The sequence below is a fragment of the Petromyzon marinus genome, chromosome 68 (genome assembly GCF_048934315.1).
Source record: "Petromyzon marinus isolate PM22_M1 ecotype Great Lakes invasive population chromosome 68, UKy_Petmar_22M1.pri1.0, whole genome shotgun sequence".
Taxonomy (NCBI): domain Eukaryota; kingdom Metazoa; phylum Chordata; class Hyperoartia; order Petromyzontiformes; family Petromyzontidae; genus Petromyzon; species Petromyzon marinus.
This window is the reverse complement of record NC_133734.1, coordinates 6401909-6426606: the sequence shown is the minus strand read 5'-3', so window position 1 is coordinate 6426606 and position 24698 is coordinate 6401909. Positions and strand designations below refer to the sequence as shown.

The 24698-nt window shown below is 51.0% G+C and overlaps 1 protein-coding gene across 1 annotated transcript in view; it reads left to right on the top strand.

The window, feature by feature from the left end:
- The window catches only part of A1CF (APOBEC1 complementation factor), a 93160-nt gene that overhangs the window by 5524 nt on the left and 62938 nt on the right, over positions 1-24698 (top strand). The window contains exons 2-5 of the mRNA XM_076054864.1: positions 6193-6586; positions 18044-18178; positions 18664-18794; positions 23244-23482. Of these exons, the coding sequence (XP_075910979.1) occupies positions 6383-6586; positions 18044-18178; positions 18664-18794; positions 23244-23482 (709 nt within the window). The 5' untranslated portion in view covers positions 6193-6382. The remainder of the gene's footprint in view (positions 1-6192; positions 6587-18043; positions 18179-18663; positions 18795-23243; positions 23483-24698) is intronic.

The window sequence follows — 24698 nt, the reverse complement described above, 5'->3', positions numbered from 1 at the left end:
TTACTGCATTAACCGCAATACCTGCAGTCAAAATGCAAACAAAAAACATACTATGATAATATATGCATTGTCCTTGGAACTTATTGGTCCACACCAAGGGACGGCTTTCTTTTGAGCCTCGACCCAATTGGTGCTCGACCAGATGACGCCAAAAGGCGTACAGCTCAAAGACAATGCACTTTCAAAGTAATGAGGGCTCAGGGTGAGCATCTACATCATTAGACCTCCTTTGCCATTTTGACTGCAGGTTTTGTGGTTAATGCAGACATGAATCCTTGTAAAAAGGTTTAAGTTTTGTTGCCAGAAAAAGGGGAAAACCCCCATTATTACATTTTGGTACTGGCAAAGGAGGTCTAATGATGTAGATACTCACCCCGAGCCCTCATTACTTTGATAGTGGCATTGTCTTTGAGCTGTATGCCTTTTGGCGTCATCTGGTCGAGCACCAATTGGGTCGAGGCTCAAAAGAAAGCCGTCCCTTGGTGTGGACCAATAAGTTTCAAGGACAATGCATATATTATCAAAGTATGTTTTTTGTTTGCATTTTGACTGCAGGTATTGTGGTTAATGCAGTAACATGGATCCCTGTAAAAAGGTTCCAGTTTTGGATCTCTGTGTATCTCTGAGTATATCCATGTGTCTCTGTGAGTCTCTGTGTTTCTCTGTGTATCTCTGTGTATCTCTGTGGGTCTCTGTGTATCTCTGTGGGTCTCTGTGGGTCTGTGGGTCTCTGTGTATCTCTATGTGTCTCTGTGGGTCTCTGTGTTTCTCTGTGTATCTCTGTGGGTCTCTGTGTATCTCTGTGTATCTCTGTGGGTCTGTGGGTCTCTGTGTATCTCTGTCGGTCTCTGTGTGTCTCTGTGGATTTCTGTGGGTCTCTGTGGGTCTCTGTGTTTCTCTGTGTATCTCTGTGGGTCTCTGTGTATCTCTGTGTATCTCTGTGGGTCTGTGGGTCTCTGTGTATCTTTGTGGGTCTCTGTGTGTCTCTATGGATTTCTGTGGGTCTCTGTGGGTCTCTATGGGTCTCTGTGGGTCTCTATACGGGTCTCTATGGGTATCTGTAGGTCTTTATATGGGTTTCTGTGAGTCTATATGAGTCTCTGGGTCTCTTTGGGTCTCTATATGGGTCTCCATGGGTATCTGTGGGTCTATATTGGTCTCTATGGGTTTCTATGGGTTTCTGTGGGTCTATATGAGTATCTGGGTCTCTGTGGGTCTCTATATGGGTCTCCATGGGTCTCTATGTGGGTCTCTATATGGGTCTCTATGGGTCTGTATATGGGGGAGAGAGAGAGTAGAGGCAGAGAGAGAGAGAGACAGAGAGAAGGAGAGAGAGAGAGAGGGGTGGGAAAGAAGGGTGGGAGAGAGGGATGGGAGAGAGGGAGGATGAGAGAGGGGTGGGAGAGAGGGGTGGGAGAGGGGTGGGAGAGAGGGGTGGGAGAGAACGAGAGATGAGAGAGGGGTGATGAGAGAGGGGTGGAAGAGAGAGGGGAGATGAGAGAGGGGTGGGAGAGGGGTGGGAGAGAGGGGTGAGAGAGAGAGAGAGAGGGGTGGGAGAGGGGTGGGAGAGAGAGGGGTGGGAGAGAGAGGGGTGGGAGAGAGAGGGGTGGGAGAGAGGGGAAATGAGAGAGGGGTGTGAGAGAGGGGTGGGAGAGAGAGGGATGGGAGAGAAGGGGAGATGAGAGAGGGGTGGGAGAGAGGGGTGGGAGAGAGAGGGATGAGAGAGAAGGGGAGATGAGAGAGGGGTGGGAGAGAGGGGTGGAAGAGGGGGGTGGGAGAGGCATCCTGCCCCAGAGAAGCATCGTGCTGTGAGTTCGACTGTTAGCAAGTGAGGTTACGGGTCCAAGATGAGGTTCGAGACAGCCCTAGAGAGAGAGATAGAGAGAGAGATAGATAGAGAGAGATAGGGAGAGAGATAGAGAGAGATTGGAGAGATAGAGAGAGAGGGGGGAGAGATAGAGAGGGGAGAGAGAGATGGGGAGAGAGAGATGAGGAGAGAGAGATGAGGAGAGAGAGGGGGAGAGAGAGATGGGGACAGAGAGGGGAGAAACTCCAGCCACACCCTGCCTCCAACCAGAGCGCGGAAGATGCCCAGGCTGCTGGCCGGACGTTACCCCTCCAGGGCCACCTTCCTCGCCCTGTATACGGCGAGCTTGGCGTGGCCGAAGAGCTCATTGACCGGCCCCTGAAGATGTTGGGGTCCGTCGCCCTTCGGGTATCCAAAGATGAGGACCATCGGGGAGAAGTGGAGGCTGAACCTTAGGAGGATGTTTCTCAGGACCTTGAACAGCGAGTCCAGGCTCTTGCACTCCACGTATTGGTGCGCCACCATCTCCACTTTACCGCTTCCGCCGTGCGCGGCTGACCCACGCCGTGCCGGCCTTCAAGGAGCAGTGGACGCTGGAGGAGGCCGCGTGCTCGGTGGCAGAAGACGGTAGAGAGCTCTGCGTGCAGATTGTGAGCTACCCGTCGGGGGCCCTAGGACTGCGAGGAGGGCTTGGTGCGGATGCAGCACTTGTCGTAGTTAAAAAAATTACATAGAAAACAGGGGGAACATAGACATAGAGTAGGGAGAGAGGGGGTAGAGAGAGGGGGTAGAGAGATAAAGGGGGTAGAGAGAGAGAGAGAGGGAAGGGGTAAGAAGGAGGAGAGCAGAGCGTGACATCTTTCGTGAAATCTTTCAATTAAAAAAGGGGGGGGGGGGGTTTACATAAAGCAAAGCATTGAAAAAACCCGAAATGATGAACGAAGCAAAGTACCGACTACACCGAGCATCTTCTTGTTTCCTCTGATCGTACAAAAGAATACATGAGAGACGGGGGAGAGATGGGAGATAGAGAGATGGGGAGAGAGATGGGGAGAGGGAGAGATGGGGAGAGAGAGGTGAGAGAGATGGGGAGATAGAGGGGGGGAGATAGAGAGATGGGGAGAGAGAGGTGAGAGAGAGGGGGAGAAAGAGGTGAGAGAGATGGGGAGAGAGAGTTCAGAGAGAGGGGGGAGATAGGGGAGATAGAGGGGGGAGATAGGGGGAGATAGAGAGATGGGGAGATAGAGGGGGGAGATAGGGGGAGAGAGAGAGAGAGAGATTGGGAGAGAGAGATGAACATAGACATAGAGTAGGGAGAGAGGGGGTAGAGAGAGGGAGGGTAGAGAGAGAGGGGTAGAGAGAGAGGGGGGTAGAGAGAGAGGGGGGGGGGGTAGAGAGAGAGGGGGTAGAGAGAGAGAGGGGGGGGGTAGAGAGAGGGAAGGGGTAGAGAGAGAGGGAAGGGATAAGAAGGAGGAGAGCAGAGCGTCACATCTTTCGTGAAATCTTTCATTTAAAATGGGTGGGGGGGGGGGGTTACATAAAGCAAAGCATTGAAAAAACCCGAAATGATGAACGAAGCAAAGTACTGACTACACCGAGCATCTTCTTGTTTCCTCTGATCGTACAAAAGAAAAAAAGAGAGACGGGAGAGAGATGGGGAGATAGAGGGGGGAGATAGAGAGATGAGGAGAGAGATGGGGAGAGAGGGGTGAGAGATAGAGGGAGAGGGAGAGATGGGGAGAGAGAGATGGGGAGATAGAGGGGGGAGATAGAGCGATGGGGAGAGAGATGGGGAGAGAGGGGAGAGAGATAGGGGGAGAGGGAGAGATGGGGAGAGAGAGGTGAGAGAGATGGGGAGATAGAGGGGGGATATAGAGAGATGGGGAAAGAGATGGGGAGAGAGAGGGGGAGAGATAGGGGGAGAGGGAGAGATGGGGAGAGAGAGGTGAGAGAGATGGGGAGAGATAGGGGAGATAGAGGGGGGGAGATAGGGGGAGAGAGGGATGGGGAGAGAGAGGTGAGAGAGAGAGAGAGGGGGAGTGATAGGTGAGAGAGATGGGGAGAGAGAGGTGAGAGAGGGGACGAGATAGAGGAGATAGGGGGAGATAGAGAGAGGGGGAGAGATAGGGGGAGAGAGACAGATGGGGAGAGAGAGTTGAGAGAGAGGGGGAGATATAGGGGAGATAGAGGGGGGGAGATAGGGGAGAGAGAGATTGGGAGAGAGAGATGAGAGAGAGGGGGAGGCGGACTATGAATCACGGCGTGGTTCGAACCATCACCTATGAAGGCTACCGGTACTGTGGCTACACACACAGAGGGGGTGGGTGGCCAGCACCACCACTACGCCCGGCCGCCTTTGTCTCTCCCCCAGTGCTAGCGATGTTCACTACACCACGACCATCACCACTACACCACCACCACCACTACACCACCCACTACACCACCTCCACTACACCACCACCACCATCACCGCTACACCACCACTACACCACCACCATCACCACTACACCACCACCATAACTACTACACCACCACCACCACACCACCACCATCACCACTACACCACCACCATCACCACTACACCACCACCACACCACCACCATCACCACCATCACCACCATCACCATCATCACCATCACATGAACAGTCACTTCTCGTTATCTCTCCTGCTGAGCTGTTGGCGGGCAAAGGTCGAAAGCAGATAGCGCAGAGGGCAAAGTTACACCACCATCATCACCAACATCACCATCACCACCATCACCACCACCATCACCACCATCACCATAATCATCACCACCATCACCAACACCACCACCATCACCACCATCACAACCCCCTCTGTGTGTGCCACAGTGCCGGTAGCCTCATAGGTGATGCTGCTACTCGCTACTAGCAGCACTTGCCCCTACAGCCTGCTAGAGGCTACACGGGGGATCTTTGTCTGTGTGTAGGTGTTACTAGCAGCACTTGCCCCTACAGCCTGCTAGAGGCTACACGGGGGATCTTTGTCTGTGTGTAGGTGCTACTGACAGCACTTGCCCCTACACCCTGCTAGAGGCTACACGGAGGATCTATGTCTGTGTGTAGGTGCTACTAGCAGCACTTGCCCCTACAGCCTGCTAGAGGCTACACGGGGGATCTTTGTGTGTAGGTGCTACTAGCAGCACTTGCTCCTACAGCCTGCTAGAGGCTACACGGGGGATCTTTGTGTGTAGGTGCTACTAGCAGCACTTGCCCCTACAGCCTGCTAGAGGCTACATGGGGGATATTTGTCTGTGTATAGGTGCCAACAGCACTTTCCCCTACAGCCTGCTAGAGGCTACACGGGGGATCTTTGTCTCTGTGTACATGTGTGCTGTGTGTGTATGATGTGTGTGTGTGTATATATGCCGTGTGTGTATGATGTGTGTGTGTGTATTCTGTGTATGCAATGTGTGTGCTGTGTGTATGCTGTGTTTGCTGTGTGTGTGTTTGCTGTGTGTATGCTGTGTGTATGCTGTGTGATTTCTGTGTGTATATGCTATATGTATGCTGTGTATATGCTGTGTGTATGCTGTGTGTATGCTGTGTATATGCTGTGTGTATGCTGTGTGTATATGCTGTGTGAATCCAGTGTGTGTTTAATCTGTATGCTGTGTGTATGCTGTGTATGTGTTCTGTGTATGTGTGCTGTGTGTATGCTGTGTGTATGGTGTGTGTGCTGTGTATGCTGTGTGTATGCTGTGTGTGTATGCTGTGTGTGTAATCTGTATGCCTTGTGTATGCTGTGTGTATGCTGTGTATGTGTGTAATCTGTATGCTGTGTGTATGCTGTGTGTATGCTGTGTGCATGCTGTGTGTGTAATCTGTATGCTGTGTGTATGCTGTGTGTAATCTGTATGCTGTGTGTATGCTGTGTGTGTGTGTAATCTGTATGCAGTGTGTATGCTGTACGTGTGTGTATGCTGTGTGTATGCTGTGTGTATGCTGTGTGTGTGTAATCTGTATGCTGTATGTATGCTGTGTGTGTGTGTGTAATCTGTGTGCTGTGTGTATGCTGTGTGTGTAAGCTGTATGCTGTGTGTATGCTGTGTGTGTAATCTGTATGCTGTGTGTATGCTGTATGTGTGTATGCTGTGTGTATGCTGTGTGTATGCTGTGTGTGTGTAATCTGTATGCCTTGTGTATGCTGTGTGTATGCTGTGTGTGTGTAATCTGTATGCTGTGTGTATGCTGTGTGTATGCTGTGTGTGTAATCTTATGCTGTGTGTATACTGTGTGTGTAATCTGTATGCTGTGTGTATGCTGTGTGTGTAATATGTATGCTGTGTGTATGCTGTGTGTATGCTGTGTGTGTGTAATCTGTATGCTGTGTGTATGCTGTGTGTGTACTGCTGTGCCCTCAGTAACTCGAGTTATTGATTCAGATCGTCTGGGGACGGAACTCCGGGGAGCTTCAGCACCACCACCATCACCACGACCACCACCATCACCACCACCACCATCATCACCACGACCAACACCATCACCACCACCACCGCCTGCCCCATCAAAATTCCGAATCAAGGACCAGAATCGAAGCGGGAATCGTGCGGAATGGAGGAGAATCACGGCGACGGGGACACCGGTCCCCTACGGGGGGAGGGGCCCCCCACGGGGGGAGAAGCCCCCACGGGGGGAGGGGCCCCCTCGGGGGGAGGGGCCCTGAGGGGGGGGGGTCCCACGGGGAGCCTCGCAGGGGTGCAGAAGGAGGCGGAGCTGAGGGCGCTGGGCCAGAGGACGGGATACACCATCAGTCAAGTGCGTGTGTGTACAAACACACACACATTGTCTATAGATTACACTTAGACTCACATTGTCTATAGATTTCACTCTCATACTCACATTGTCTATAGGATTACACTCATACTCACATTGTCTATAGATTACACTCAGACTCACATTGTCTACAGGATTAGACTCTCATACACACATTGTCTATAGGATTACACTCATACTCACATTGTTTATAGGATTACACTCTCATACTCACATTGTCTATAGATTACACTCTCATACTCACATTGTCTATAGATTACACTCATTCTCACATTGTCTATAGGATTACACTCTCATACTCACATTGTCTATAGATTACACTCATACTCACATTGTCTATAGATTACACTCTCTTACTCACATTGTCTATAGGATTACACTCTCATACTCACATTGTCTATAGATTACACTCATACTCACATTGTCTATAGATTACACTCTCATACTCACATTATCTATAGATTACACTCTCATACTCACATTGTCTATAGATTACACTCATACTCAAATTGTCTATAGGATTATACTCTCATACTCACATTGTCTATAGATTACACTCATACTCACATTGTCTATAGATTACACTCATACTCACATTGTCTATAGATTACACTCATACTCACATTATCTATAGATTACACTCTCATACTCACATTGTCAATAGGATTACACTCTCATACTCACATTGTCTATAGATTACACCCATACTCACATTGTCTATAGGATTACACTCATACTCACATTGTCTATAGATTACACTCTCATACTCACATTGTCTGTAGGATTACACTCTCATAGTCTATAGAATTACACTCTCATACTCACATTGTCTATAGATTACACTCATACTCACATTGTCTATAGATTACACTCATACTCACATTGTCTATAGATTACACTCTCATACTCACATTGTCTATAGGATTACACTCTCATACTCACATTGTCTATAGGATTACACTCATACTCACATTATCTATAGATTACACTCAGACTCACATTATCTATATGATTACACTCTCATACTCACATTGTCTATAGATTACACTCTCAAACTCACATTGTCTATAGATTACACTCTCAAACTCACATTGTCTATAGGATCACACTCTCATACTCACATTGGCTTTAGGATTACACTCTCATACTCACATTGTCTATAGGATTACACTCTCATACTCACATTGTCTATAGATTACACTCTCATACTCACATTGTCTATAGATTACACTCATACTCACATTGTCTATAGATTATACTCATACTCACTTTGTCTATAGATTATACTCTCATACTCACATTGTCTATAGATTACACTCATACTCACATTATATATACATTACACTCATACTCACATTGTCTATAGATTACACTCTCATACTCACATTGTCTATAGGATTACACTCTCATACTCACATTGTCTATAGATTACACTCTCATACTCACATTGTCTATAGGATTACACTCATTCTCACATTGTCTATAGATTACACTCTCATACTCACATTGTCTGTAGGATTACACTCACATATTCACATTGTCTATAGGATTACACTCTCATACTCACATTGTCTATAGGATTACACTCTCATACTCACATTGTCTCTAGGATTACACTTTCATACTCACATTGTCTATAGATTACACTCATACTCACATTGTCTATAGATTACACTCTCATACTCACATTGTCTGTAGGATTACACTCTCATACTCATGTAGTGTTGTAAGGACGAGCAGACTTCTTTAGGAGGCACACTCTGTTTATTGTATTATTTCCTTATACAGCGCTTAACACACACAGAGGGATATTCGGTCCCCTCACCCGATACCCTAGAGAGGTACAGCCTCCGGACCTGGCGGGACTCACACGTCTACTGCTAACCTCCTTGATACCTAAGGAGGTACAACCTCCGGACTTGGCGGGACTCACACGTCTACCGCTATCCTAGTCCTCCGGCTAGGACCTAGGGGAGGCTATCTGACCCACCGCTGGCCCGGTGGGTCCTGACCACTGGGTATGCCGAGCCTTAGCCCTTAGAAGGGCTGAAAGGCTGGTCCAGGGTCCTAGCTAGGCTTCAGCCCAGTCTTCTATCTTCGTGCAGGGAGAGAGCTCCCCGAGGTCCGTTGGGTCACCCATCTTATACCCCTTCGTGGCCAGGTAGAACCAATCATACATTCCCACGTGGAACCGTCTGATTGATTCGCACCAAACCCTGGCCACGATCCGTTTCATCTCAACTGACCCCAACCGTTGTACCCAGGGGTGATGCTGCACTGCCCTGGTGGCAATGCAGGTTACGCAACAGCGCGTAGTTAACACCTCTACATCACCCCCGCCTTCGGAAGCTCCAGCCGTCCCGGCTGCAACAATGGGAAACTCCGAAATTACCAACGGTAGAAGAATTGTGAGTGTGCCTCACGAACAACAAGAACAAGAACAATAAAACCCCTATAAATACCCCCCTTAACAACATAACGTATGTACAAGGCACTAGACATGCCAAAAAAACATTATAACAACCGGCGAGATTTCGCGCGCGTGTGTTTCGCGGGACCATCGTAGGGGATGGCAGGCTTTGTCGGCGGCACAAGGGAAGGAGGATGAGCCAGAGCATCCGGTGGACCTTTAGGCATCTCCACGGGGACACCTGCTGCTCCACGGTCCATTGAGGCCGAACGTGGCCTGCATGGAGCCGTCACTCCCGCGTCATCTGCAGGAGGAATGACGCGCCTGCGCTGTGGGTTAGGCACCAACGGGGCAACATCCGGCTCGTCGGACGCGTCGCACACTCGGCCTCCGTGTCGTGTGTGTTGTGGAGGGACGCGTGGCGTGACTAAGGGTTTTAACCGAGAGGGGTGAACGCAGCAGCGACGCCGTCCCAAGCTAATTTTAACACATTGGGGACGCAGGACTTCCACTACCTCAACCGGGCCTCGCCATGGTCTGAGGAGTTTGGCCGACGTGGACACCGGCACCTGGGGGCAGTGGAGCCATGCCCTGTCTCCCGGTGCCCAACGATGCGTGTACGACCGAGGGTCCCGCAGTCGCAAATTCGTCCGTTGGCGGGAAGCCGAATTTTTACTGGCGGCCTCCCGTGCCTCGGCCAACTTACGGAGGTTGAATCGCAAGTGGTCAACGAGCTTTGACTTTTGCGGTGGCTGTTCGATTTCCAGCCGAACGTCGGCGGGAGGAAAGGCATCCCTGCCGTACATTAGAAAGAACGGGGAAAATCCCGTCGCCGCGTGAGGTGCCATACGGTATGCGGCGAGGACCCCCGGAGCCTGCAAGTCCCAATTGAAATGGGATTCATCGACCTGATGGCATAACATAGCGGTGAGAGTTCTATGAAGGCGCTCCACCATGCCGTTGTTCTGGGGATGGTAGTGCGAAGTGCGCACTTTCTTAGTGCCCAACAGGCGGCACACATCATTCAGCAAGGCTCCCGAAAAATTTCTTCCCTGATCGGTCAGCAACCGTTCTGGTGCGCCCTTGTCCAGGATGTAGCCCTGAACAAAGGCGTCCACAACGGCCGCCGCCGACTGGTTGGGGAGGGCCCAGGCCATAGGCCACCATGTAAAATACTCTACCCCAACCAGAAGGTACTTATTACCCCGTGGCGTAGTAGGAAAAGGGCCCAAAATATCGAGAGCCACCAACTCATTTATACGAGAGACCGAAATGGGTTGCAGGGGTGGACATGCCAGTTTAGCCGGCGGTTTACGTTGCGCACAATGGGTGCATCCCAGCAAAATGTCAGTGACGTCGCGCAGCATGCCCGGCCAGAAAAATTGCAACCGCAACAACCCAATGGTCTTATGAACACCCAGGTGCAATAAACGCTCATGCGCCGCCCATACGGCCTTGCATTGCAAGGCGGATGGCACGACGATTTTATGTTGACACGAGTCAGCATCCCAATGCATCAACAAGCCGTGCTTCATGACAAATGAATTAAATTTGCCCTCTCTTGGAACCGCATTATTCGCGTGGCGACGTGACCTCAATAATGACATGTCCTCGCTCTGGTGCCGACCCCATTCGGCCAAAGTTAGCCCCAGCAAATCGTCACTGGCCATTGGATCTGCATGATCCAACATCAGCGCTGAGGCGGCGGGAAGTGCGGCTGACACCGTTGTGAGAGGCGCGACCTGCGCAGGCAGTGGTGGCTTACAACGGCCCGAGCCCAAAAAACACGCACATTTTTGAGCCGGCGGGAGGCGAGACAACACATCGGCATTCGTGTGTTGTGCACCCCTACGGTAAGTGACATTGAAATCGTAGTCCTGAAGGACTTCGAGCCACCGAGAAAGCTGCCCGGACGGTTGGTCAACCCGCAGAGCGTACTGTAAAGCCGAATGATCAGATCGCACGGTAAAATGCTGACCATACAGATTCGGCCTGTATTGCTGAAAAAAAAAAACAATGGCCAGCAGCTCACGTCTGGTCACACAGTATCTTTATTCAGCAAGAGACAAGACTCTGCTACCATAGGCAACAACCCTTTCAATGCCATCAACTTTTTGGGACAGAACACCCCCAATCCCCGTATTGCTAGCGTCGGTGTCCAACACGAATGGCACGGAAAAATCGGGGTACGCAAAGGACGGTGCCGTCACGAGCGCGTTCCGCAAGGAGTCGAACGCGGCCTGTTCTGCGTCCCCCCAATGAAACGCCACCCCTTTTGACGTAAGGGCGTGGAGCGGCTTGGCAATGGTCGTGAAGCCAGCAACAAACTGGCGGTAGTACGACGCAAAACCAATAAAACTACGAACATCGCCCGCAGATGTAGGGGTCGGCCAATGTTGAACACATTTGGTTTTTTCAGGGTCGGTAGAGATGCCCGAGCGGCTAACTATGTGGCCCAGATAGTGCACAGACTCACGCAGAAGGTGACACTTCTGCGGCTTGAATTTCAAGTTAGCGGCCCGCATTTTCAAGAAGACAGCACGCAACCGTTCGATGTGTTCGCCGAACGTGCGGCTAAAGACGATGACGTCGTCAAGATAAATGAGACATGAATCCTACTGGAGCCCAGCGAGGACCAGCTCCATGAGCCTCTGGAACGTCGCTGGGGCCGAGTGGAGACCCATGGGCAATCTATTAAACTCGAAAAGGCCCTGTGGTGTCCGAAAAGCTGTCTTAGGTTTTGACGATTCGTCGAGGGGGAGTTGCCAAAACCCCAACAGAAGGTCCAAGGTGGAGAAATAGTGCGCCCCTGCCAGGGGCATCCAATGACTCGTCCATACGAGGGAGAGGGTAGGCGTTCGCTACCGAGATTTTATTTAGGCGCCGAAAATTAACGCAAAAACGGAGACTGCCATCGTGCTTTTTGACTAGCACTATTGGAGCACCCCAGGGACTAGTGGAGGGAGAAATTATATCGGCCTCCAGCATGTCATCCACAGCCGATTTAACATGCTGTTTCTCCGCCGGGCTAAGCCGAAACGGGTTTTGTCAAATCGGGGCAGCGTCACCAGTATCAATGTGGTGACGCAGCAGCTTGGTGCAGCCAATATCAAATTTAGATTTACTGAAGACATTGGAAAATTCTCGCAGAAGAGCGCGCAATTTAATTCGCTGCGAATGAGACAGATCACCCGTGTCTGTGCAGAGCGCGTACAACCATCTCTCATCCGATTCGGAAGGAGGTGGGACCTGCGGCGTGTCATGCACGTGTCCCGCGACTCCGGTCCCCAACGGCACCGGGGTCGCGTGAGCGAGCACAGTTCCTTGCGGAATGACGGTTGTGGACAATCCGACATTCAAAACCTGCAAGAACGGCTCCCTGTCGGCTGCTACGAGGGTCTGTGCAGCCACCAAATCTAACCCCTTAGCAGCTGCGTTTGAAGGCCCCAGCAAAATGCCATGTGCCGAGGCCTCCGGGGCTAGCGGTTTTTTAAGTTGCAAGGGCACGAGCATTTGTGTCCCTGGCGGAATGCGGACTGTGCTCGCGACAAACGCCTGCACCGAGGCACTAGCCATGCGGGGATGTGAGGGTGTGGGCAAGAACGCCATCCGTCGACCCGACAGGAGTTCGATGCAGCCTTGATCTACAAGGATCTTAATAGGCATTTTCGCGAGGAAATCAGTGCCTAACAAACACGGCACGGCGAGGGAAGAAGAGACCAAAATAGGCCCTGCCAATTTAATGTCTCCAATCGAAATTTGCGCCCGAATTTGCCCAATAATGCCCAGAGAACTGCCATTAGCGGCGAAACACGGGATAGAAACCCGTTTCAAGGGGCGGCATGGTACGGGCAGTATATTGTAAATCAAATCCGAAATGATCGTAGCCGACGCACCAGTATCGACCAACACGCGAAATTCCACACCCTCGATTGATCCGACAACCACGGACGAACCTCCCGTCGCCGCGACTACCCTATGGGCCAACTCAGACCACTGCCCAGGTCCAAGTGGCCGCGAAGAAACGCCAGAATACCCCCCATCACACACCGAATCGCGAGCCCTTCTTATGGTGCGTTGCAGTGTGTATGGTGTGAATGAGGGCCGAGCGTGAGAGGCGTCGCGACTTGCCTGGTTTTGCCGCGATACCGTGGACGTCCTGTAGTCCTGGCCCTGGGATGCGGAGGGGCGTCGTCGAGGCGCACGGCAGTCAGAGAAGATGTGGCCTCGTTGGCCACAGTTGAAGCCCGTTACGTCGCCGCGTGTCGAAGGCCGTCCCCGCTGCTGGTCGTTGCGGCGACCAGCGTGGTCGGACGATCGCCGGCCCGTTGACCTGGTCGCCATGAAGGCCCGGTCGGGGGAGAACTCGGCGTCCCTGCTGGCAGGCTCCGACGTCGAAGCCGAGGCGGCGATGGTCGATTCCGTGTGGAGCAGCAGATGTGCGTGGATGCACCGAGCGGCTCGTAGCGAGCATATACTGTCGTCGTCCACTGCTTGGATGACGATGCGCAGCTCGCGCGCCAGCTCCAGCATCTACTGGAGAACGATGGCATCGATGGCCTCGTCGTCCATGCGAGGGTAACCCGCTCTTTCCATCGCCAGTAGAGCGGTCCGGAATGCCAACGGAGACTCTTTAGGGCGGCGTCGCCTGTCGTAAAATCGGCTGCGGACGTCGGATGGAGGCCCGTAGACATCGGACATCCATCGGAGGGCCGATTGAAGAGTCGCCATCCAAAGTGGCCGGTAGCGCTCGGAGCGCCTGTGCGTCCGACCAGCCCACCATCTCTTGGTGGCTCAGGAAGCGACGCTGGAACGCCGCCCAGTCGCCCCATTCAGATGTGAATTCTCGGAAGATGGGCAGGCGTTGTTGGAGGGCGGACGTCGTCTCTCCCTCAGCTTGCACCGTCTCGAGCCGGAGATCGGCGATTTCCCGGCCGATAGAGTCTACTGTACCATGTCGGTACAGTGATGACGTGGCATCCACTGAGGAACTTGAATTCGCAGCGTCGCGTGCTGATGACGTTGCGGGTTGTGATTGGCCCCCCACGTTCCCAGGATGCCCCTGGCTTCCGCTTCCGGCGGGATCACGTGGTTCCCCGGCGGGAAAATCAAAATGTCTGCCCCGGCCGATGGCGGGAACGTCTGCCGGCGGTTGACTCAGCCTGCCCGCGAGCTCCAAGTTGATCTCTTCGATAATGGAGGCCGCGGCGTGTAGGAGTTGAGCGAGACGGCCGTGTGCTGCCCTGAGTCCGTCCCCCATGGCAGGGGGAGCGACCGACTGCTCAACCGGTGGCTGGGCGGCCGTCAACGCGTCAGCGTTTTCAGCGGAGCTGGCGGTGCTTGCAGGTGAGACATCTTCGTTCTGGCTCCACGCGTGGGCTAAACTTCTGGTTTCCATTTCCAACCACTTCTTACTCCAGTTGTAGTGTTGTAAGGACGAGCAGACTTCTTTAGGAGGCACACTCTGTTTATTGTATTATTTCCTTATACAACGCTTAACACACACAGAGGGATATTCGGTCCCCTCACCCGATACCCTAGAGAGGTACAGCCTCCGGACCTGGCGGGACTCAAACGTCTACCGCTAACCTCCTTGATACCTAAGGAGGTACAACCTCCGGACTTGGCGGGACTCACACGTCTACCGCTATCCTAGTCCTCCGGCTAGGACCTAGGGGAGGCTATCTGACCCACCGCTGGCCCGGTGGGTCCTGACCACTGGGTATGCCGAGCCTTAGCCCTTAGAAGGGCTAAAAGGCTGGTCCAGGATCCTAGCTAGGCTTCAGCCCAGTCTTCTATCTTCGTGCAGGGAGAGAACTCCCCGAGGTCCGTTGGGTCACCCATCTTATAGCCCTTCGTGGCCAGGTAGAACCAATCATACATTCCCACGTGGAACCGTCTGATTGGTTCGCACCAAACCCTGGCCACGATCCGTTTCACCTCGACTGACCCCAACCGTTGTACCCAGGAGTAATGCTGCACTGCCCTGGTGGCAATGCAGGTTACGCAACAGCGCGTAGTTAATACCACAACACTCACATTGTCTTTAAGATTACACTCTCATACTCACATTGTCTGTATGACTACACTCTCATACTCACATTGTCTATAGATTACACTCATACTCACTTTGTCTATAGATTACACTCATACTCACATTGTCTATAGGATTACACTCATACTCACATTGTCTATAGGATTACACTCTCATACTCACATTGTCTATAGATTACTCTCATACTCACATGTCTATAGATTACACTCATACTCACATTGTCTTTAGGATTACACTCTCATAATCACATTGTCTATAGGATTACACTCTCATACTCACTTTGTCTATAGGATTACACTCTCATACTCACATTGTCTGTAGGAGTACACTCTCATACTCACATTGTCTATAGGATTACACTGTCATACTCACATTGTCTATAGGATTACACTCTCATACTCACATTTTCTATAGGATTATACTCTCATGCTCGCATTGTCTATAGATTACACTCTCATACTCACATTGTCTGTAGGATTACACTCGCATACTCACATTGTCTATAGGATTACACTCTCATACTCACATTGTCTATAGGATTACACTCTCATACTCACATTGTCTATAGGATTACACTCTCATACTCACATTATCTATAGATTACACTCATGCTCACATTGTCTATAGATTACACTCTCATACTCACATTGTCTGTAGGATTACACTCTCATACTCACATTGTCTTTAAGATTACACTCATACTCACATTGTCTATAGATTACACTCATACTCACATGTCTATAGATTACACTCATACTCACATTGTCTTTAGGATTACACTTTCATACTCACATTGTCTATAGGATTACACTCTCATACTCACTTTGTCTGTAGGATTACACTCATACTCACATTGTCTATAGGATTACACTGTCAAACTCACATTGTCTATAGGACTACACTCTCATATTCACATTGTCTATAGGATTACACTCTCATACTCACATTGTCTATAGGATTACACTCTCATACTCACATTGTCTGTAGGATTACACTCATATTCACATTGTCTATAGGATTACACTGTCAAACTCACATTGTCTATAGGACTACACTCATACTCACATTGTCTATAGGATTACACTCTCATACTCACATTGTCTATAGGATTACACTCTCATACTCACATTGTCTATAGGATTACACTCTCATACTCACGGGCCCTTCGGATGGCACCCGTTGGGTTGCACTCCCTCGTCGAAGAGGCCGCTCTCCTAGCTTACTTTCACATTAACATCACTAGCCTCGGCCACTTCTTTATGACCCTTGAGCTACACCCATTTCAAAACTTTTAACGCAGTCTGCCTCAGCAGCAGGCCGCGCTTTCCCACCTGATGATGGACGCTTGCGTTGCGCTCAAAACGTCGTCATTTATTTTATTTTATGCCTACTACGTGAATTTACCGAAAGAACAAAAAAGTTTGGATTCCTGCAGTCACGAAAGCTTCAAATCAAGAAAGACAATCGTTCAGGTATAGTAGTGTAGTGTATAGTGTATTGTAGTGTATAGTGTAGTATTTAATAGTGTAGTGTATAGTATAGTGTATAGTGTAGTGTATATTAGTGTAGTGTATAGTAGTATATAGTGTAGTGTATAGTATTGTAGTGTATAGTAGTGTAGTGTATAGTGTAGTGTATAGTAGTGTAGTGTAGTGTATAGTGTAGTGTATAGTGTAGTGTATAGTAGTGTAGTGTATAGTGTAGTGTAGTCTATAGTTCTCATTGGTTCTATTCGGTAAAGTCACGTAGGTAAAAAATAAAACAACAAAAATCACGACGTTTTGGCCACAACACAAGTGGCCTTCATCAGGTGAAGGGACCAGACTGTCTAGAGGACAGCGCTGGAGTGAACACAGCCACGCTCAGACCGCGACCTTTAAGCTGTGTGAGAGGATACAGAGCGCCTTGACAAAGGAATTAACTTAAAATTAGCATTTAATTGGCGGACTTAGCATGATGAGCGGTGTAGAGGGGGGGAGCAAGTGCAGGTCGGCGAGGGGGGGAGGGGATGGGGGAGTTTATATATTGATGGTGTGAAAAGGGAATTTAAGCAGTTCCAAAAGTTTGGGATACCACAACTTGAAAAAATATACTGTACCATTGAAAATTAGTTTAATGTTTGGTTTGATTCAGAACATCTTTCCAATGGTTGCTTAATTTGAAACCATCAAATTAAGCAACCATTGGAAAGATGTTCTAAATCGAACCAAACATTAAACTAATTTTCAATGGTAGAGTATATGTTTTCAAGTAGTGGTACCCCAAACTTTCGCAGCTCTTAAAATTCCCTTTTCACACCATCAATATATAAACTCCCCCTCCCCCCCTCGCCAACCTGCACATGTTCACCCCCTCTAAACCGCTCATCATGCTAAGTCCGCCAATTAAATGCTATTTTTTATGCTAATTCCTTTGTCAAGGCACCTTAATTCCTCTCACACAGCTTAAAGGTCGCGGTCTGAGCTTGGCTGTGTTCACTCCAGCGCTGTCCTCTAGACAGTCTGGTCCCTTCACCTGATGAAGGCCACTTGTGTTGTGGCCGAAACGTCGTGATTTTTGTTGTTTTATTTTTTACTTACGTGACTTTACCGAATAGAACCAAAGAGTATGGATCCTTGCAGTCACGAAAGCTTCAAATCTAGAATTAGTGTCGAGTAGTGTAGTGTATAGTGTAGTGTATAGTGTAGTGTAGTGTATAGTGTAGTGTATAGTAGTGTATAGTCGTATAGTGTAGTGTATAGTGTATAGTATAGTGTAGTGTATAGTATAGTGTAGTATAGTAGTATAGTAGTGTATGGTAGTATAGTGTAGTGTATAGTATAGTGTAGTGTATAGTAGTGTAGTGTAAACTGTAGTGTATGGTGTAGTGTATAGTGTAGTTATTGTGTAGTGTATAGTGTAGTGTATAGTGTAGTGTAGTGTATAGTGTAGTGGCAGTTTATTTGTATTGCCACTACTCCTCCCCCCCCCCCAGGAGAATGGACAGCGCAAATTTGGGGGCCCCCCACCGGGCTGGGAGGGCCCCCCCCCGCAGCGAGGCTGCGAAGTCTTCCTGGGGAAGCTGCCTCGGGACCTCTTCGAGGACGAACTCGTGCCGGTGTGCCAGAAGGTGACGTCACAATGGGGGGGGGGGGGGGAGGGGTGACGTCACAATGGGGTGGTGTGACGTCACAATGGGGGAGAGGTGACGTCACAATGGGGTGGGTGTGACGTCACAAAGATGAGGGCGGCGGGGAGTTTGGGTTGTGATGTTCGAGGCTACAAGGAGGGTGTTGACGGGGGGGGGGGGGGGTGACCTTTGTCTGTGTGTGTGGGGGGGTGACCTTTGTCTGTGTGTGTGGGGGTGGGTGACCTTTGTCTGTGTGTGTGAGGGTGACCTTTGTCTGTGTGTGTGTGGGGGTGACCTGTGTCTGTGTGTGTGGGGGTGGGTGACCTTTGTCTGTGTGTTTGGGGGGGGGTGACCTTTGTCTGTGTGTGTGGGGGTGACCTTTGTCTGTGTGTATGTGGGGGTGACCTTTGTCTGTGTGTGTGGGGGTGGGTGACCTTTGTCTGTGTGTGGGGGTGGGTGACCTTTGTCTGTGTGTCCCGTCGCAGATAGGAACGATTTACGAGATGCGGATGATGATGAACTTCAACGGAGACAACCGCGGCTTCGCCTTCGTCACGTTCACCAGCAGGCAGGAGGCACAGGAAGCCATCCGACAGCTAAACAACTACGAGATCAGGTTGGATGTGTCTGTGTGTGTGTCTGTGTGTGTGTCTGTGTGTGTGCAGCCCATGGGCTTGTAATTACCAACACGCTGTTCCGGCATCCGCGCATCCACACAACATCATGGATGCATGCCGGGTCCAAGCAAGAACATCTGCTGGACTACATAGTGACGGACCAGCGGATGCGAGCCCATGTCCTTGACACCAGGACCTACCGTGGAGCTGATCTGCCCTCTGACCATCGACTTGTCATCTATAAGATGCGCCTGCCATTCTTCCACTCCGGCGGTGGGTGTACACCCAGGACCCCATTCCAACCTAAGGTGGCCTGGTCTCAGCTAGCTGCTGAAAGTTGCAAGTGATAATTTCATCATCGCTTGCGGCTGGGGTTGGCATCGTCCCCCACTCCTCCAGATGTCGAGGGTAAATGGGCGAGGTTTAGGACTGTGGCTCATGCAGCTGTAATGGCTGCTTTGGGTAAGCATTCCAGACCTCCCCAGAGACCCTGGCTGACAGAGGAGGTGTTCAGTATAGTTGAGAAAAAGCGACAGGCCCACTCTAATCGTCTACAGCATCCCACGTCGGAGAATGACGAGGCTTACCGCAGCCTTCGCTCGGAGGAGCGGAGAGCCGTGAGGTGCTGCAAGGATGGGTGGTGGTCGCGGGTTGCTGTGTAAATGGAGTCTGCCTCAATGGCCCGCAATAACAAACTCTATTTAACTCCATCAAAAAAGTAACCTGCAGCGCCACACCTATTACCATGATTAGGGGAATAACGGTGATCCAATCTCCAACCCCCAGGAACAGGTTTGCAGATTTGCTGAGCATTTTTGTGAGGTCCTGGGGGAGGGAAAATCCCTCAGCCAGGAAAACATCGTGGCACAAAGTGAGGATGACCCTGCTGAGGCTGTGGTGCCTTAAATATTGTAGGAAGTCACCCCCTGTGAGTGGCTAGCTGAGGTGCCATCTGTTGAGGAAGTACTAAAGGCGATCCAGAGTCTGAGACCAGGAAGGGCAGAGATGATCTCCCAAGCGAAATGCTGAGGGAGGGTGGCGTTTGTGCACAGACTGCCCGACATGACATCAAAACAACAGTCTGAACCACTGGACGGGATCCGCATGATTGGAAGTATGCCCAGATGGTCCCCCTCTTTAAGAAGGGGGACCCCAAGACTGGAACAACTACAGAGGCATCTCACTCCTCAGTGTGCCGGGATAGGTCCTGGCAACGATTATTCAACATCGCCTTGCTAGGCAAGCTGAGGAGAGGATGCGGAGCCTCAATGTGGTTTCAGGAAAGTTCGGTCCTGCACAGATGCCATATTTTCTGTCCGTCTGCTACTGCAGAGGTGTAGGGAATTCCAACAAGACCTACATCTCTACTTTATTGACCTGGTCAAGGCCTATGATACCATCAGTAGGCCTGGGCTATGGGTTGTTCTTCGTGCTTTTGGAGTCCCTGACCCTCTGCTCACGATCATTACGGACCTTCATGATGGTGAGTGGGCCCGGGTAAAACTACGTGGCCGGAAGTAAAAGCCATTCCCTTTACACCTTGGGGTGCGACAGGGATATCCTCTGGCTCCCACATTATTTAACATCTATTTTGACCACATAGTTTGTGAAACCTTCAATAGCTGTACCGGAGGAATTTCCATTTGGTACAGATATAATGGAAGGCTGATCGATTCCCGGGTGCCGTCAAGGGATAGCTCCCTATTGGTCAACCACTTAATGTATGCCGATGATTTTGTAATTGCTGCTCATTCAGAGCAGGAGTTGGAGATGCTGCTGATGAGACTGAAGCGTGCCAATAAGAGATGGGGCCTTACCATTAGCCCCACCAAAACTAAGCACCTGCCTAGGTATATTGTACCATCGGAAGCTCCACCCACACAACTCCAAATCGGTGATGGGGCAGTTGTGGAGAGAGTGGAGAGTTTCCCATACCTGGGCAGTGTGCTTATGACCGGCTCCAATTTTACAGCAGAGGTCTCACTCCGAATCAGATGAGCGGCAATATATTTTCATTGGTTGCGTAACGCTGTGTAGAAGCTACCTGGTCTATCACTCCACAGGAAGCTTCAGGTCTTCTCAGCCACGGTCATTCCCTCCCTTCTCTATGCTTGCGAAATGTGGACTCCCGTAATGGAACACCTTCGCCAGTTAGAAACATTTAGGCTAGCCTGCCTATGATCCATCCTGGGTTTAACTAGGCTGGATTGGTGAGGAGCTTACAAATCCTTTAAAGATGTGCACAAATCTTCTTTGGTTCTTTCGGTAAAGTCACGTAGAATGAGAATAAAATAATAAATTGATAAAATAAAATAACACAATATTCTCACGACGTTTCGGCCACAACACAAGCGGCCTTCATCAGGTGAAGGCACGAGACTGTCTGGTAGGACAGCGCTGTTATTTTATCAATTTATTATTTTATTCTCATTCTACGTGACTTTACCGAAAGAACCAAAGAAGATGAATCATTGCAGTCACGAAAGCTTTAAATCGATGTGGACAAAAGTCCCATCGGTGAGCTCCTCCGGCGGGCAAGGCTATATTGGCTGGGTCAAGTAGCCCGCATGCCCAGCCACCGCATGCCGAAACAGCTTTTGTTTGGCCGGATCGAGGGGGCTAAACGGGCGCGGCACGGGCTAGAGAAGAGATGGAGTGATGTGGTACGGGAGGACGTGGATTTGAGTGGACTTGCTGATGACTGGTACCAGCGGCGTCAAGATCGGCCTCTGTGGAGGAGGCTCGTGAAGGACGCTACTGGACAGTTGGAGGCAGTCGTCCTCCAACAACAACGGAGGGCGGAGGAGCGACGCTCACAACAATGAGCGGAGCGCCGGGTGGCTAAAGCACAGTAAGTTGGCACAGTAGGGGGCACAGTTGGTGCCTCAGTCAGTCATCTCAGTCGTCTCAGTCAACCCGTGGCACCTGGGTTCTGCCCCGTGACCTCCTGCCAGCGGGCGTTCGACACTTCACGTGGCCTCAAGGTGCACATCGCCTGGCACAAGCGTCGTGGTAACGTCACCGCCACTTAGTGGCGAATGGTGGTTGTTTTTTTTGTCACTTCAGGGTAGAGGTCACTGCAGAGGCTGTGGGTAGTAATGTTGGGTATATGGGCAGTGTTCAGTCTATGGTTAGTGTTGAGTCTATGGGCAGTGTTGAGTCTGTGGGCAGTGTTGAGTCTATGGGCAGTGTTGAGTCTATGGGCAGTGTGGAGTCTATGGGCAGTGTTGAGTCTATGGGTAGTGTTGAGTCTGTGGGCAGTGTTGAGTCTGTGGGTAGTGTTGAGTCTATGGGCGGTGTTGAGTCTATGGGCAGTGTTGAGTCTATGGGTAGTGTTGAGTCTATGGGTATTGTTGAGTCTATGGGCAGTGTTTAGTCTATGGGTTGTGTTGAGCCTATGGGTAGTGTTGAGTCTATGGGCAGTGTTGATTCTATGGGCAGTGTTGAGTCTATGTGCAGTGTTGAGTCTATGGGCAGTGTTGAGTCTATGGGCAGTGTTGAGTCTATGGGTAGTGTTGAGTCTATGGGCAGTGTTGAGTCTATGGGCAGTGTTGAGTCTATGGGTAGTGTTGAGTCTATGGGCAGTGTTGAGTCTATGGGCAGTGTTGAGTCTATGGGCAGTGTTGAGTCTATGGGTAGTGTTGAGTCTATGGGTAGTGTTGAGTCTATGGGCAGTGTTTAGTCTATGGGTAGTGTTGAGTCTATGGGTAGTGTTGAGTCTATGGGCAGTGTTGAGTCTATGGGCAGTGATGAGTCTATGGGCAGTGTTGAGTCTATGGGCAGTAATGAGTCTATGGGTAGTGTTGAGTCTATGGGTAGTGTTGAGTCTATATGGGTAGTGTTGAGTCTATGGGCAGTGTTGAGTCTATGGGTAGTGTTGAGTCTATGGGTAGTGTTGAGTCTATGGGTAGTGTTGAGTCTATGGGTAGTGTTGAATCTATGGGTAGCAGTGCTGAGTCTATGGGTAGTGTTGAGTCTATGGCCAGTGTTGGGTCTATGGGCAGTGTTGAGTCTATGGGCAGTGTTGAGTCTATGGGGAGTGTTGAGCCTATGGATAGTGTTGAGTCTATGGGCAGTGTTGAGTCTAAGGGCAGTGTTGAGTCTATGGGCAGTGTTGAGTCTATGGGCAGTGTTGAGTCTATGGGCAGTGATGAGTCTATGGGCATTGTTGAGTCTATGGGCAGTGTTGAGTCTATGGTAGTGTTGAGTCTATGGGCAGTGTTGAGTCTCTGGGCAGTGTTGAGTCTATGGGCAGTGTTGAGTCTATGGGTAGTGTTGAGTCTATGGGTAGTGTTGAGTCTATGGGTAGTGTTGAGTCTATGGGGAGTGTTGAGTCTATGGGCAGTGTTGAGTCTATGGGTAGTGTTGAGTCTATGGGTCTTAGTTTTGAGTCTCTCCATGCCCCTTTTTACCACCACCCCCACACCCCCACCACACCCCCCACACAGGAAGGGCCGCCTGCTAGGGGTGTGTCCCAGCGTGGACAACTGCCGCCTCTTTGTGGGCGGCATCCCGCGGGGCAAAGGTCGCGAGGAGATCCGTCAGGAGGTGGCCAAGGTCACCGAGGGGGTGGTAGCGGTCATCGTCTACCCCAGCGCCAGCGACAAGGCCAAGAACCGCGGCTTCGCCTTCGTGGAGTACCGGAGTCACCGCGACGCGGCCATGGCACGCAGGAAGCTCCTGCCTGGTGGGTGGAGGTGGGTGGGTGGGGTGAGTGTGTGAATGCGTAAGTGGGTGAATGAGTAAGTGGGTGGGTGAGTGGGTGAGTGGGTGGGTGAGTGGGTGAATGAGTGGGTGAATGGGTGGGTGAGTGGGTGGGTGGGTGGGTGAGTGGGTGAGTGGGTAAATGAGTGGGTGGGTGAGTAGGTGGGTGAGGGGATGGGTGGGTGAGTGGGTGAATGAGTGGGTGGGTGAGTGGGTGGGTCGGTGGATGAGTGGGTGGATGAGTGAGTGAGTGGGTGAGTGAGTGGGTGGGTGAGTGGATGAAAGAGTAAGTGGGTGAATGAGTAAGTGGGTGGGTGAGTGGGTGAGTGGGTGAGTGGGTGAGTGGGTGAATTAGTGGGCGGGTGAGTGGGTGAATGAGTGGGTGGGTGAGTGGGTGGGTGGGTGAGTGGATGGGTGGGTGGGTGAGTGGGTGAATAAGTGGGTGGGTGAGTGGGTGAATGAGTGGGTGGGTGAATGGGTGGGTGTGTGGATGGGTTGGTGGGTGAGTGGGTGAATGAGTGGGTGGGTGAGTGGGTGGGTGGGTGGGTGGATGAGTGGGTGGATGAATGAGTGAGTGGGTGAGTGAGTGGGTGGGTGAGTGGGTGAATGAGTAAGTCGGTGGGTGGGTGGGTGAGTCGGTGGGTGAATGGGTGAATGAGTGGGCAGGTGAGTGGGTAGGTGAGTGGATGGGTGGGTGGGTGAGTGGGTGAATGAGTGGGTAGGTGAGTGGGTGAATGAGTGGGTGGGTGAGTGGGTGGGTGAGTGGATGGGTGGGTGGGTGAGTGGGTGAATAAGTGGTTGGGTGAGTGGGTGAATGAGTGGGTGGGTGAATGGGTGGGTGAGTGGATGGGTGGGTGGGTGAGTGGGTGAATGAGTGGGTGGGTGAGTGGGTGGGTGGGTGGCTGGGTGGATGAGTGGGTGGATGAATAAGTGAGTGGGTGAGTGAGTGGGTGGGTGAGTGGGTGAATGAGTAAGTGGGTGGGTGAATGGGTGAGTGGGTGAGTGGGTGGGTGGGTGAGTGGATGGGTGAGTGGGTGAGTGGGTGAATGAGTGGGTGGGTGAGTGGGTGAATGAGTGGGTGGGTGAGTGGGTGGGTGGGTGAGTGGATGGGTGGGTGGGTGAGTGGGTGAATGAGTGGGTGGGTGAGTGGGTGGGTGGGTGGGTGGATGAGTGGGTGAATGAGTGAGTGAGTGGGTGAG